The sequence below is a fragment of the Priapulus caudatus genome, unplaced genomic scaffold (assembly GCF_000485595.1).
Source record: "Priapulus caudatus unplaced genomic scaffold, Priapulus_caudatus-5.0.1 Scaffold312, whole genome shotgun sequence".
Lineage (NCBI taxonomy): Eukaryota > Metazoa > Priapulida > Priapulimorpha > Priapulimorphida > Priapulidae > Priapulus > Priapulus caudatus.
In genome coordinates this window covers 233635-247236 of record NW_014577373.1, presented here as the reverse complement: position 1 = coordinate 247236, position 13602 = coordinate 233635, and the positions used below count along the sequence as shown (strand labels likewise).

At 47.6% G+C, this 13602-nt stretch overlaps 1 protein-coding gene across 1 annotated transcript in view; it reads right to left on the bottom strand.

The window, feature by feature from the left end:
* Positions 1 to 1235: 1235 nt before the first annotated feature.
* The window catches only part of LOC106808895 (glypican-5-like), a 37674-nt gene continuing 25307 nt past the window's right edge, over positions 1236 to 13602 (bottom strand). The window contains exon 3 of the mRNA XM_014811801.1: positions 1236 to 1633. Within this exon, the coding sequence (XP_014667287.1) occupies positions 1236 to 1633 (398 nt within the window). The remainder of the gene's footprint in view (positions 1634 to 13602) is intronic.

Below are 13602 nucleotides of genomic sequence, written 5' to 3'. Positions count from 1 at the left end.
ACAACACTAAGTGACACCTACACTGTACGATCTTGTACTTACCAGAATAATAAAGTGACGCCCCTAACCCTAATTAAATATACAACGAAATCACACGCACACAGTGAATGATAATACCGCGTGCTATTACCACGTTACGACCACCGCAAACTATACCCGACCTTCTCCTTCTCCTTATGCCTCCCCCGAATGAAATCTAGAATTAACTAATAAGACGGCGTGGGAGGATTTCTATGGGAATTTGCGTGAGTTTGTATGCATACTCCACTTCTGACGAAATCGCTAATTCCGCGAATGGCGGTCGGCTCAAAATATTAGGTCAACCCCTTCTTTCGAGATCGCCTCCTCCGTCGTGTAACTATAACTCTACAGCTAAACGCTGTATAACTCCGCCGCTATACAAGCCCGTGGTCCAAATACGCTGGAACAAATAGGTCAGGCTTTCGGCCCGTTCGTCCGTGCGCCATCTCAAAACGCACGCATACGTCGTTAATGCAATAATAAAACCGACGCAGACGACGGCTGAATCCTAATAGGAGGCCGACCGCCGCATCAGCGTAATCCGCGCGGGACTCACACGATTTACGGCAGGGGCGAGCGAACACCGTGGTATGTCACGCACGCACGCATGTACGCATGCACGTACGCATGCACGCACGCCGCGCTCAACCCTCGCTAACTGAAATTCGCACGTTAATTCCAGCCTAGACGAGCCCGCCCTCCTGCACGCACTCACACACGCAGGCAGGCACGTACGTACGCACGCACGCAGGCACAGACGCACGTACGCCCGTCCTCCCGCATGCACGCACGCAGGCGCGCACGTACGCTCGCTCGCACGCACGCACGCACGCACGCACGCACGCACGCACGCACGCCTGCTACACTACCGGCGCTGCGCGTCGAGAACCAATTTCCACGTGTTCTTAAATCGCCCCCTGGGGGCACGCGCGATCGACGACTTTTATATGAACCTTGAAACATCTCGCTACGTATGCTATGATGTTGGGAGAGAGATCGGCGCGCAGTAAACCTGGCGCCGCAGCCGCTCAGGCCATTCCCACACAACGGCTGCATTGAGACGACAACTTCCTATAGCAGCAAGCGCTTCCCTACGTACTGTGTGACTGATACTGTGCAGCTCTGCTGGGATAATAAACCGCGACAAAGGGCTGTAGCGCGAGCCGTGCATGCTGATGTTTTCCTAGAAAATCAGCAAGGAGCAATTATTGCTGCTACTGCTGCTTCTGCTGCTGTGCCCTCTGGACGACGCGCGCCGCGGAGAACGCTCGCCGCAGGTCGGCCATGAGCCGGTGCGGCGCCTCGCCGAACGGGTGTGCCTCCTGGCGAACCTGCGCGAGGCAGGCGGAGTAGTCGCGCGAGAACGGCGCCAGCTTCGGGTTGATCGTGTGGTGGAAGACAAGCGGAAACAGCGCGTCGAACAGCGAGTTCACGCTGTCGCGAAGGTCGACGTCGGGGTCGGCGGCGGCCGGGTCGGCGCGGACATACTTCTCAAGGTCGAGGAAGAAGTCGCCGACGGGCGCGCGCGCCTGAGCCGCCATGCCACGGTAGACGTCAGCGAAGAGGATGTTCGTGTTGTTCTCGGCCTTCTTGATCATCCGCATGAACGACGCTGCAAACGAGAGAGAGAAGCGCGGGTGAACGACGGTGAGTGAACGCCGGCGGGTGAACAATGGTGAGTGAACAACAGTGCATAAACAATGGTGAGTGAATGATGGTGGATGAACAATGGTGGTTGAACAATGGTTGGTGAGCAATAGTGGGTGGACAAACGACTAGGAATAAATGACGTGCGATTCAGAGAATGTCAATAAACAATATCATATGACAATTACAAGGGGTTGATGTGAAGCATCATCATTGAACAACAACAAATGAAACTGAACTACTCACAAACTGTTAAAAATGTAAGCAAATATTCACTTAGAGATGTAAAACAAAGTCCTGGGACAGCCAAACAAGCGCCTCAAATTTTATGAAGAATAAAATTAAATCCTCGACCCTTTTTCTCTGAAAAAGACATGCCCAAAGAGTAAGAAAACCATACGCAGAGCTGCAGAGCTTAAAATTCTTACATAAGCCCCTGCACTACAGCTGAAGGGGTCGTTGTCGTATCAGGTACTACAGATATGTACCCGAGGTACACATATGTATACACAAAGTGTACCAGACTTGTACTACAGAAGTGTACCCTAACCATACCCCTAAACCTTAGCCCTAACCCTAACACTAACCCTAAACATACCTCATATAAAAATATAAACATAATACTAAACAACCTAAAACTACCTCGGGTACATATCTGTAGTACCTGATACGACAACGACCCCACCTGCTGCACTACACCGAAAAACAGTCAGTGCGCAATGAATAGTGAGGGAACGAAGAACGGTGAAACAAACTCGAGTGAACCTCGATGGCAGAAGTCACGCGAGACGGCTGCATGCGAACCAAGAAATCAACTGAATAAATGATGGCGGTAATACTTGGGCGGTCATAATAGAATCTTAACTGCATTTGTGAAATACGATTATTTCACACATCGCGTGACTGTCCATGAATATTAATGAAGACGCATTGCGCGCACGCACGCACGTACTCACGCTCGCACGCACGCACGTACTCACGCTCGCACGCAATCACGCACGCACGTACTCACGCACGCACGCATCAACGCACGCACGTACTCACGCACGCACGCAATCACGCACGCACGACGCCGACAACAAAGAAAAGAATCGCAGTGTGCGGATACGCGGGACACGCATGGCAATCTCTCTCTCTAAAGTATTGCTGGTAACAGAATTAGCAAACAATCCACCGGGGGGCGGATCCAGACATACAACCAACCTTCTTCCTCCAAAACGCAATTTATTAATTTTCTTATAAGTTGTATGTTTCGCTGGTCAGTGTTCCCTCGCATATCACTTTCTTAGCGCCCCGCTCGACTGATACGCCTAGGATATATAATCAGCTGTCGCATCGCTTTACAGCAGTTGTTTCACGATACAGTATGCGCAGATTTAACTAAGGAACAAACTTACCTACATGTCCATGTTCGTTTGTGCTTTATCAACCGACGCGGAATTACGAAGGAATATACGTGTGCTGCATTCACAAAAGTTTTCTCGTCTTTGAACAGGAATTTAATAGTTTACAACACAGCAAGATCTGTTCAAATCGCAGTCGCGTTCTCTGCTTGAACACATGTTTGTTTTATATTAAATAAGGCTTGTAGAGGATTTTTTCCACAAGTAAAATATTGCTTTGTTAATTTACTTGGTATTTTCTTCATCTCAGGCCACGCACACATGGGCACGCACGCAACGCACGCACGCCGCACGCCACGCACGCATCGCACGCAGCACGACACGTCTACGGTGCGGCGGGTGAGAGAGAGGAGGAAGGGAGCAGGATGGAGGAAAGAGAGAGAGAGACGAGAATCTTAGCGATCGCTGAGTAGAGCAGAGAAGATCGAGAGAGACGAGAGAGAAGGAGAGAGAGTAAGAGAGAAGGAGATAGAGAGGAGAGATAAGTACGAAGAAGGAGACGAAGAGAGAAGGAGAGAGAGATCGAGAGGAGACTAGCAGAGATAGAGAGAGAAGAGAAGAGAGAGAGAAGAGGAGAAGATTGAGAGAGGAGAGAGCAGGTCCGTTGCATTATAAGATCACCGTATACGCAGGCATCTTAGAGTTGAATATCGGCGACTCAGTGAAAACATTACGCACCTCCATCGTTCGTAAAAACAGCTCGCCATCATACACTCTTTTTATCCCGCGTGTTAAATTCAAACGCGCACTTCCTCATACGAGTAACGCGTACAATCGCAGCAGTCTAAACTGTGGATCTATGTGGATGTATCTTCTGTTTCATAATTCGCATTCAAATTCATTCTGGTGAAGTCGATATGATTCTTACGAGTGCATCATTTCGAGCGTGATCATGATTCGATGCATCATATCGATTCAGAATCGATCATTCGATCTCACGAACTCGAATCTATTCGCATTCACGCCCATCGAAGTCATGCGATGCATCATGCGATGCGTGATCGTAGTATTCGATGCGTGTATCGATATGATTCGTATGCGTGAATCGAATGATGATCGAATTCATGTACGATGTCTACGCATTGAATTCATTTCGATTCACCATATCGAATCATTCGATTAACGGCATCGAATGAGCATCGAATGTTCGAATTTGCCGTATCGAATGATTCCGATTGCGGGATCGAATGATTCGATGCGTGAAATCGATTGTTCGGATGCGCGTTGAACGAACTGACGTGCTCGAATCATTCGAATTTAGCGCATCGAATCATTCGATTCACGCATCGAATGTGACTCGAATGATTCATGAGTGGAATCGAATGATTCGATGCCGTGCATCGAATGATTCGATGCGTGAATCGAATGTTCGATGCAGGGAATCGAATGATTTATCGTGAATCGATAATGATTCGTATGCCGCGTTGAATGAATGATTCGATGTCGGAATCGATTATTCGAAATGCATCATATCGTTTCACGCATTCGCATCATTCAATTCATCTGCAGTCGACATTCATTCGATTGCACGCAAATAGAATTCTATTCATTCACGCATGAATGATGCTCGGAATGATTCAATGCGTGATGAATAATTCGATGCAGTGAAAATCGAATGACATTCGATGCGCGAATCGAATGATGTCGATCATCATTCGATATCACACATTCGATGGTCGTATTTCACGCATCGAAATCATTCGACTTACGACATACAATTCAATTCGTTACGCATCGAATCATTCGATGAATCATTCGGATGCGTGCATAATCGAATGATTCGTGCATGTGCGAATCTAATGATTACATGCGTATCATTTCGATATCACGATCGCAATCATTCGCATGCACGCATCGAATCATTCGATATCAGCATCGCATCATTCGATTCACGATCGACAATCATTCGATTCACGATCGAATATTTAACGCATTCGCAATTCGAATCATTCTCATGATCATTCGTAGTGCGTGAAATCGAATGTTTCGATGCCGTGAATCGATATGATTCGATCGTTGAATCGAAATGATATCGATATGCGTTGAATCCGATGATTCGATGCATCATTCGATTCACGACAATCGAATCATTCGATTACGCATCGAATCATTCGATTCCGCATCAATGACATGCATCGAATTATTCGATTGAGTTGAATCGAATGAATTCGACTGCGGCTGAACGCAATATTACGAATGACGCCTGAGATCGACATGATCTCGATGCGTGATCGAATGATTCGATGCGTGAATGAATGATGGCATCGAATCTATATCGATTCGCCGATTGCGAATATTTCCGATTCCGCATCGAATGATTGCATCGAATGACTTCGATGCGTGAATCGAATGAGTTCGATGCCGTGAATCGAATGATTTCGAATGGTGAATCGAATGATTCGTATGCGTGAATCGAACTGATTCGATGCGTTGAATGAATAGATGTAAGTCGATAATCTTCGATTCGCGATCGATCTATCCGATTCTGCATCAGAATCATTCGATTCACGATCGATCATTCGTATTCACGACATCGATATCATCTCGTCGCGATCATTTTCGATGGTGATTCGAATGATTCTATGCAGCGAATTCGAATGATATCGACATGCATCATTCGATTCAAGCTATCGAATCATTGATTCCGACCATGATCATTCGATTCACGCCTCGAATCATTTCTATTCTCGCATCGAATGTTATAGCATCGAATTGATTTCGGATGCGTGAATCGAATGATTCGATGCGTGAATCGTATGATTCGATGCTGCGATCGAATGATTCGATCGCATCATTACGATTCAACGCATCGAATTCTATTCGATTCACGTATCTATCATTTGAATTCACGCAGCGATCATTCGATTCACGCAAGTCGATCTTGATTCACGCACTCGAATCATTCGATTCAGCATCGAATCATTCGATTACGCATCGAATTCATTCGATGCATTCATTCGATGCGTGAATGAATGATTCGATGCGCGAATACGATGATTCAATGCATATTCGATTCACGCCATCGAATCATTCGATTACGCAATCGGATCATTCGTTCCGCATCGAATCATTCAGATTCACGATCGAATCTTCGCCATTCCGCATTCGAACTTAGATTTCAAGAATCGAATCATTCGTTTCACAGCCCATCGAATCATTTCGATTCACGCATCGAATCATTCGATTGTATCATCGATGCCGTGATCGATATGGATTCGTATAGCGCGATTCGAATGATTCGATAGCGTGTATCGAATGCATCGATGTCATCATTCGATTCACGGCGCAAATTCGATTACAACGCATCGATAATCATTCGATTCAGATCGAAGGATCGAATGATTCGAGCCGCGTGAATCAATGATTCGCTGCGGTGAAATCAATAATATGCGGCGATAAATCGAATTTATATGTGATAATCGAATGTTATTATGTGTATAAGTCGAATGTTATATGCGACTAAAATCACATAAAACAAATCGAAATATATTGAACAAACAATGCCATAGTGACACACTAGCGATTGTTTCATGCGAATCGAGACGGCGGCTCAGCTTTCGGCGCCGACTACTGTTGGACACACTACTGCGACTGAGTCTGGGCCACTCTGTGTTTTTCAGCACGCTCGATTGGCTGATATTGTACAAATCGGCCGGATCTCAATCTACAGACACCGGAAACTTAGGGATTGCAGACCGGCGGCTAAATATAATTATCAAACATGTTTGAACTCGGCGCGAAACGCATCGGCCGCGCCGAAGCTCACCTGCCAATGGAAAAACTGGGCCTAATGTGTCCCAGCTTTTAGATGACGCTGGGCGTTGTCGCGCTTTCTTGAGTGAGAAGCGATCATTAGCAGTTGTTTTCAAAGCGGTTTATTAGTGTTTATTCTCACTCTCATGATGTCCTAACGTTGTTGTTGATCAACTAGTACATTGTTTGAAATAAACAATAAAATGTCTTTTAAGAACCGCATGCAAGATAAATCATCCACGATTACAATTTTGCTATCTTCTTGTTGATTGTCGCTGTCATGTCTCGCACTTTTCTCGACGGCTACGCGAGACGTCAACAAGGACGGTACAGTAATGCAAAAATTCACCGGAGATATTTTTGGTCGATGGAAACACAGAGGTGCATAGTTAGATCGTAACAAACATAGAGTGTAAGTTTTTAACCTCATATTATATTAGTTCTTTCAAAGTCCTGGACTACTACGAAGCAAGACGGAGATGAAATGGATCAAAATCTGTTTGCGGGACCGCGCGAGCAATATTATCACACACAAATAGATGCCCCTTTGTTTTAATTATCGGTAGCTTGTTGAGAGGCCATTTGTGATTTTTGAAATAGTCCGTTTGACTCAAAAATGTATGCTGGATATGATGTGGATTCAAACCAATTTTTCTATGGCTATGACGCCACTAAATATTGTGACTGTGTTTAGAATTGTTGGTTAATCGCTGATATTTGCTCTCAGTGAGACTATATTAGCTATATTTTTAGTTTTTGCTGAGCAAAATTTGCAAGGATTTTTAACATGTTCATTCCAGCAGGACGGGGCGGGTCGCGCACGCGCACCTCTGCGCATTTTTGACTTTCGCCGTGCATCTTCGGCCCCCGTGTCACGACGCTGCTGTACGTAAATACTTAACGTATGAATTTGCATCTAGTCCGCGTGAGAATAATGAGAACGCGAGAGTGATTAATGAATGCTGCGGTTAGACAACTTAAACTCCGATCGAAACGAGACTTACGACACGACACGCCACGACGCTTTTCCATTGCAGTTAACCTTATACGCACCACGCTCACGTCCTCTCCCTCCCTCTATCTCCCTTTCTTTACTCAAGCTCTCGTCTTGCTCTCTTTACTCCCCCTCTCTTTACTTCTATCTTATTACTCCCTCTTTCTATCCACCTTCTCTCGCTCGCTTTTCTGCTGCTGTATTGTGCGCGTGTGGTACGTCATGTGGGTGCGGTCTGCTTGTCCTTCTCTGTCTCATCTCTCTCTATTTCTCCCCCTCTCTCTACCACTAGTGACCCTACACTGTACGATTTGACTTACCAGATATAATAAATTGACGACCTAACCATTTTAAATATCTAAAACAATCAACACGCACACAGTGAAATGGATAATACCGCGGCTAGTATCAACGTATACGCACACGCACACTTACCGACCTTCTAGACCTTCTCTATGCTCCCCCCGAATGAAATCTTAAGATTAACTAAATAGACGGCGTGGTGAGATGATTCTAGTGAGAATTTGAGTGAGTTTGTATGCATACTGCACTCTGCGGAACGCTATTCAAGAATTGCGCGTGCGAGTCCTCAAATATTAGGTCAACCCCTTCTTTCGAGCAGATCGCTCCCTCGAGTACGGTAACTATAACCTCTAAAGCTACGCCCTTGTTTAACTCCGCGATATACAAAAGCCGTTTGCGTCCAAATACGCCTGAACAAATAGGCAGGCGGCGACGGCCTTCGCCTTGCGCCATCTCAACACGAACACGCATACGTCGTTAATGCAATAATAAACCGACGAAGCGACGCTGAATCCTAATATGGAGAGACGACCGCCGCGAAATCGTCGTAAGTCCGCGGTGACTCACACGATTTACCGTGCAAGGGCAGAGCAACATGTGGGTAGTACGCACGCACATACGCATGCACGCACGCGCGCTAAACCTCGCTAACTGAAATTCGCCGTTAAGTCCAGCCTAGAGAGCACGCCCTCCTGGCACCACTCACACCAGCAGGCAGGCAACGCTACGTACGCACGCAACGGCATGCACAGGACGACACTTACGCCCGTCCTCCGACATGCACGTCACGCAGGCGCGCCGTACGCTCGCTCGACCACGCCACGCACGCACACAGCACGACCAGCCTGACTACACTAATACCGGGCTGCGCTTCGAGAACATTTTCCACGTGTGTCCTTTAATATCGGCACCTCATGGGGCCGGCGCGCGCAATCGAAGAACCTTTATATGAACCTTTGAACATCTCGCTACGTTGGCTATATGCTGAGGAGTGAGATCGGACGCGCAGTAAACCTGGCGCCGCAGCCGATCAGAAGCTTCCACCATAGGCTGGCTATTGAGACGACCCACTTCCTATAGCAGCAAGCGCTTCCCTACGTACTGTGTGACTGATACTGTGCAGCTCTGCTGGGATAATAAACCGCGACAAAGGGCTGTAGCGCGAGCCGTGCATGCTGATGTTTTCCTAGAAAATCAGCAAGGAGCAATTATTGCTGCTACTGCTGCTTCTGCTGCTGATGTTACTGCTGATGTTGCTGCTGAAAACACGCTCGCAGGCCTCGCTTAGCGCTCACTATCATCCTCCTCCTCCTCCTCCTCCTCCTCCTCCTCCTCCTCCTCCTCCTCCTCCTCCTCCTCCTTCTTCTCCTTCTCCTCCTCCTTCTCCTCCTCCTCCTCCTCACCATCATCAGTAGCAACAATAATAACGACAATAACAATAACAACAATACCAAGACCAACAACAACAATAGCAGCAGTAGTAGCAGTAACGCCACCGGCAGCAGCACCAGCCGCACAATAGCAAGCCGTAGAAGCAGAATCAAAACCAGGGAAACAACAACATCATCAACAGCAGAAATGGAATGACATATATACGTCGCTGTGCGTACTCCGCACGCAATAAACAGCCGTTCCAATGCGGTAATGAATTGACGAACGCAAAAACGTTGGCAGCAGAGAACCCTAGCTCTACTACTATAATACTCTACCCTAGCTACTACTACCACTACCATACTACTACCATACCATACTAGTAACTACCATACTACCCTACCATACTACTACCCTAGCTCTACTATACCGTAGCCATTCTCTCTCCTCTCTACACAGGTCGAGCAGCACACAACGTAATGCGTAGTTCGCCAATCATATGAAGCCCCAAAAACCTCACAATCACTATATGGTACCGATATCTCTCACAGACCACCAGATGGCTTCACACAGGAAATGTACGAGACAATCTATATCTATCTATTCTAACAACCACATGCTTGCGCGCCTCGCTCGATCGACAAAGATTTTCCGTTTTTGTCGGCAGCAGCACTGCCCTAAAAAGCACTGACATCTTACCTAACACGTATGAATCTGAGAGCGTCGCACGGTGGCATTTCGCACGCTGCGTTATAAGACATCATTTACGCCCGCCTCTCTCAAAACATCCGCTTGTTATCAAATCGTGTTTTGCATTCGGACATAAATTCCAGTAACGGTCGGGTCTCGTCTCACGTGTTTCAAGTGCTGCGGTATCTCCAGGTGGTGCGTGCACTTTTCAAAAAATATACGACCCCGGTAAAAGCTATCAACAAATTTATTACAATGCAATAGATAACATTTCGCCTTAAGTTCTCCCCCTCCCACCATCCCACACTAACCAGTGCAGACTCACGAGTTAGTAAACACGGATAACCATTATAAGAAAAGAATTGACTTTGAAACCGCCAAAGTCACGAGGAAGCATAATATATCGAAAAAACGCCAATCTGCAAAATAATTCTCGTACAAAGTCCACACGTCCACACATCACACGCCTCCGTCAATCTCTCGGTCGGTTACAGTAGTCATTCTCAATTCTCACTCAATCATCGCGATAGATGCAAAGAGCTTGAGATTCTAATCAGCGTTCTTGGCTAGAATGCGAACTACCTGCGCAAATCCCCCCAAAGCCCAAACCCCCGAGAAAATCAATTTGCTCGTTCATAGTGGTAGGTATTAAATTTCTAAGGCACGATTCATTCTCTATTACCGAATTAAATGTCTAATCGCGTGACTCATCGGTGAGCATGCACGGTGGCAGTGGTGGGGGTGATTACGCATTTCTAATCTCATAACGTGTCTATAATTGCCTATCATCACCCCCGTGCTTCTTATCAGCCCACGCGCAGTTCATAATATCTTCACTCTGCTCGATATTGCCACACCATACAGTAATAGCCCCGAAAGCGCTATATATGTGAGTGAAATGAAACCTAGGTTCATATCACGATCAGAACAGACACCTAGACGGGTTCCAAGCCGCCGATGCTGCCACGGACCGATCGATTGACAACACACGATTGATTCTCAACGACTTGCGGGGTCAGTCTATAAACGCAGACACCCGTAATGAAGCAAGCATGAGCCATACAGGGTCGCTCTCCGTAACCGCATATAAAGGACAGTACAACCGCACTCAGCACATCAGCAGATATTTACCAGCACACGCGTGCGCACGCATATTTTTTTCCTTCCCATCCATATTTTAAAACAAGATAACAACGATGCGAAATCTACGCGGGTATCTCCGCGCACCTGTGCGTCACTCTCACTTACTATGTAACTGTAACCGAAAACAGAATTACCGTATACAAGGCGTCTCTTATTATCTTACTCTAGTCGGAAGGAAGAAAACGCGCGCGCGAGCGCCAAAACTAAACAACCAACAACTAAATCTAGTTGCTGAGATTCGCCGACCCGCGACCAAGCAAAGCAACTCCTCTACCGCGGCGCAACATAAAGATCCACGCGTTCACGCAGAAGAAACAGCCGACATCTGCCCGCTTGCGCCCACCACAATGCACACGCACACACGCGCGCGGAGCAGGCGGTCGGGCCTTCTTTGACAACGCTGGAAATCAATACGGGCTTTGTGAGGCTGGATACAGGGAGGCACCCCTCGGGGGCACGGACTTATAGGAAGAGGTATCATTATTGTCGCCGTGCGCGCCTGGCGAGAGCGCATTGACACATGGTTGAGTCACGCCGCCGAGGCAGCGCGCTAATGCTGCTGCGACATCGCACGATGCGGAAGCTGTGACTGGCTTCAGCGTGGAGAGAGCCCCGCGGTGTCATCAGCATCCTTCTGTCTCACCCCCCCCCCAATATCTGTCTCTCTCTCTCTCTCTCTACCCGTCTTTCGCTCTAGCTCCCACTCATGCTTTCTCTCTTTCTCTTTCTCTTTCTCCTTCGCAGTATTCGCGCTCACTTTCGTTCTTTCTTTCTTTCAACCCCCACTCCCCTGTGTATGTGTGTCTCTCTCTCCCTGTCTGTATCTATCTATCTCTCACTCACTCTCCCTTCTACTCCCCTCCCCTCTCGCCCCCTCCCCCTCTCTCTCTGCATCTCTCTCGATGTACGCACACAATGCAGGCACAATGAGCAGCTTCACCGCAGCACGTGTCAGCCTCGTGCCCACCAGCACTCTCCCAATAGATCCTCCAGGAGAAGACTCAAGGAGCCGCATTCCCCGAAAGTTGTGTAAGCGGTGCGGCGAGCGACAGAGGGAAGAGAGAGGGAATAGAGGAGGAAAGCGAGATGGGAGAAAGAAGAGAGAGGGGAGAGAAAGGGAAGAGCGAGGGTAGAAAAGAAGGAGTGGTCATAGAGGAGGAAGGAAAGATGTGAAAAAGGAGGAAGGATGGAGGAGAGAAAGGAAGGAAATAGGGTGGAGAGAAGAAAGAGAGAAGGGGAGAGAGGGAAGAGGAGCTCAATCCCTCGCACTGGGCTACACCCTCCCCCCCCTTCCCCCGGGGATGCACCAACAGCAAAACCAGCAAAGACAACGGCAGCGGCGGCGGCGGCAGCAGCAGCAACAGCAGCAGCAGCAGCAGCAGCAACACGGGCTTCATATTATTACCACGTATATTGAATCATGATTATCATTCACTTCGGAACAAAAGCTGCAAAATATTCAACTTTAAAATACGCTAACGTTATAACGGCTACTGAAACGCAAAGAACGAGACAGCTATTAGAGCGGCATGCTGGGGCAAGGGGCAGCACAGGCTGAGACAGGGAGAAGTGAGACAGGGTGAGACAAATACTTACTGAGGACGACAGCTTAAGAGTGAAATATGCTGGGAGAGTGAGACGGATGTGGTGGAAGAGAGGCAGCACATATTAAGACAGTGATCAGTGAAACGGGGTGGGACAGGTATTGGCTGAGTGAGGCACGTCAAAATAAGACATACTGGCGTATGTGAGATGGATGATTGGATAAATGAGGCAGCATATATCAAGACAGTAAGCAGTGAGACGGAGTGAGAGAGAAACTAGCACTGGTCGCATGAAACGTGGTCACAGAGGAAGTTATACTGCGGCACCGAGACAGATTACGGTCTTTTTACGGCATTATGTCCCATCCCATATGACCAAGAGGATAAGACGAAAAGACCGAAACAGATCCAAGTGAGACGTGATGGGAATGTGAGACTGGGAGAGGGCTGCTGGGGGTGAGATAGCGTGGACTGAGACATACTGTGAAAGGAAGACATACTGCTTGTGGGCTGAGACAAGGTGTGGCGAGACAGATGCTGCAATGAGAAAGAGCTGATGGAAGACCGGAACCGTGCGTGCAAAAACCGTCCGGGGAACATCGGCTTGTGAGAACAAAAATCTTGCGGTTGGTTTGTGTGTGCGTGTGCGCTGGCGGTAAACGTACGCAGATATTAGAGAGGTTCGGCTCGGCGTATTACGTGAACGCGAACGCGAATCGACAAGAGTTTCTGT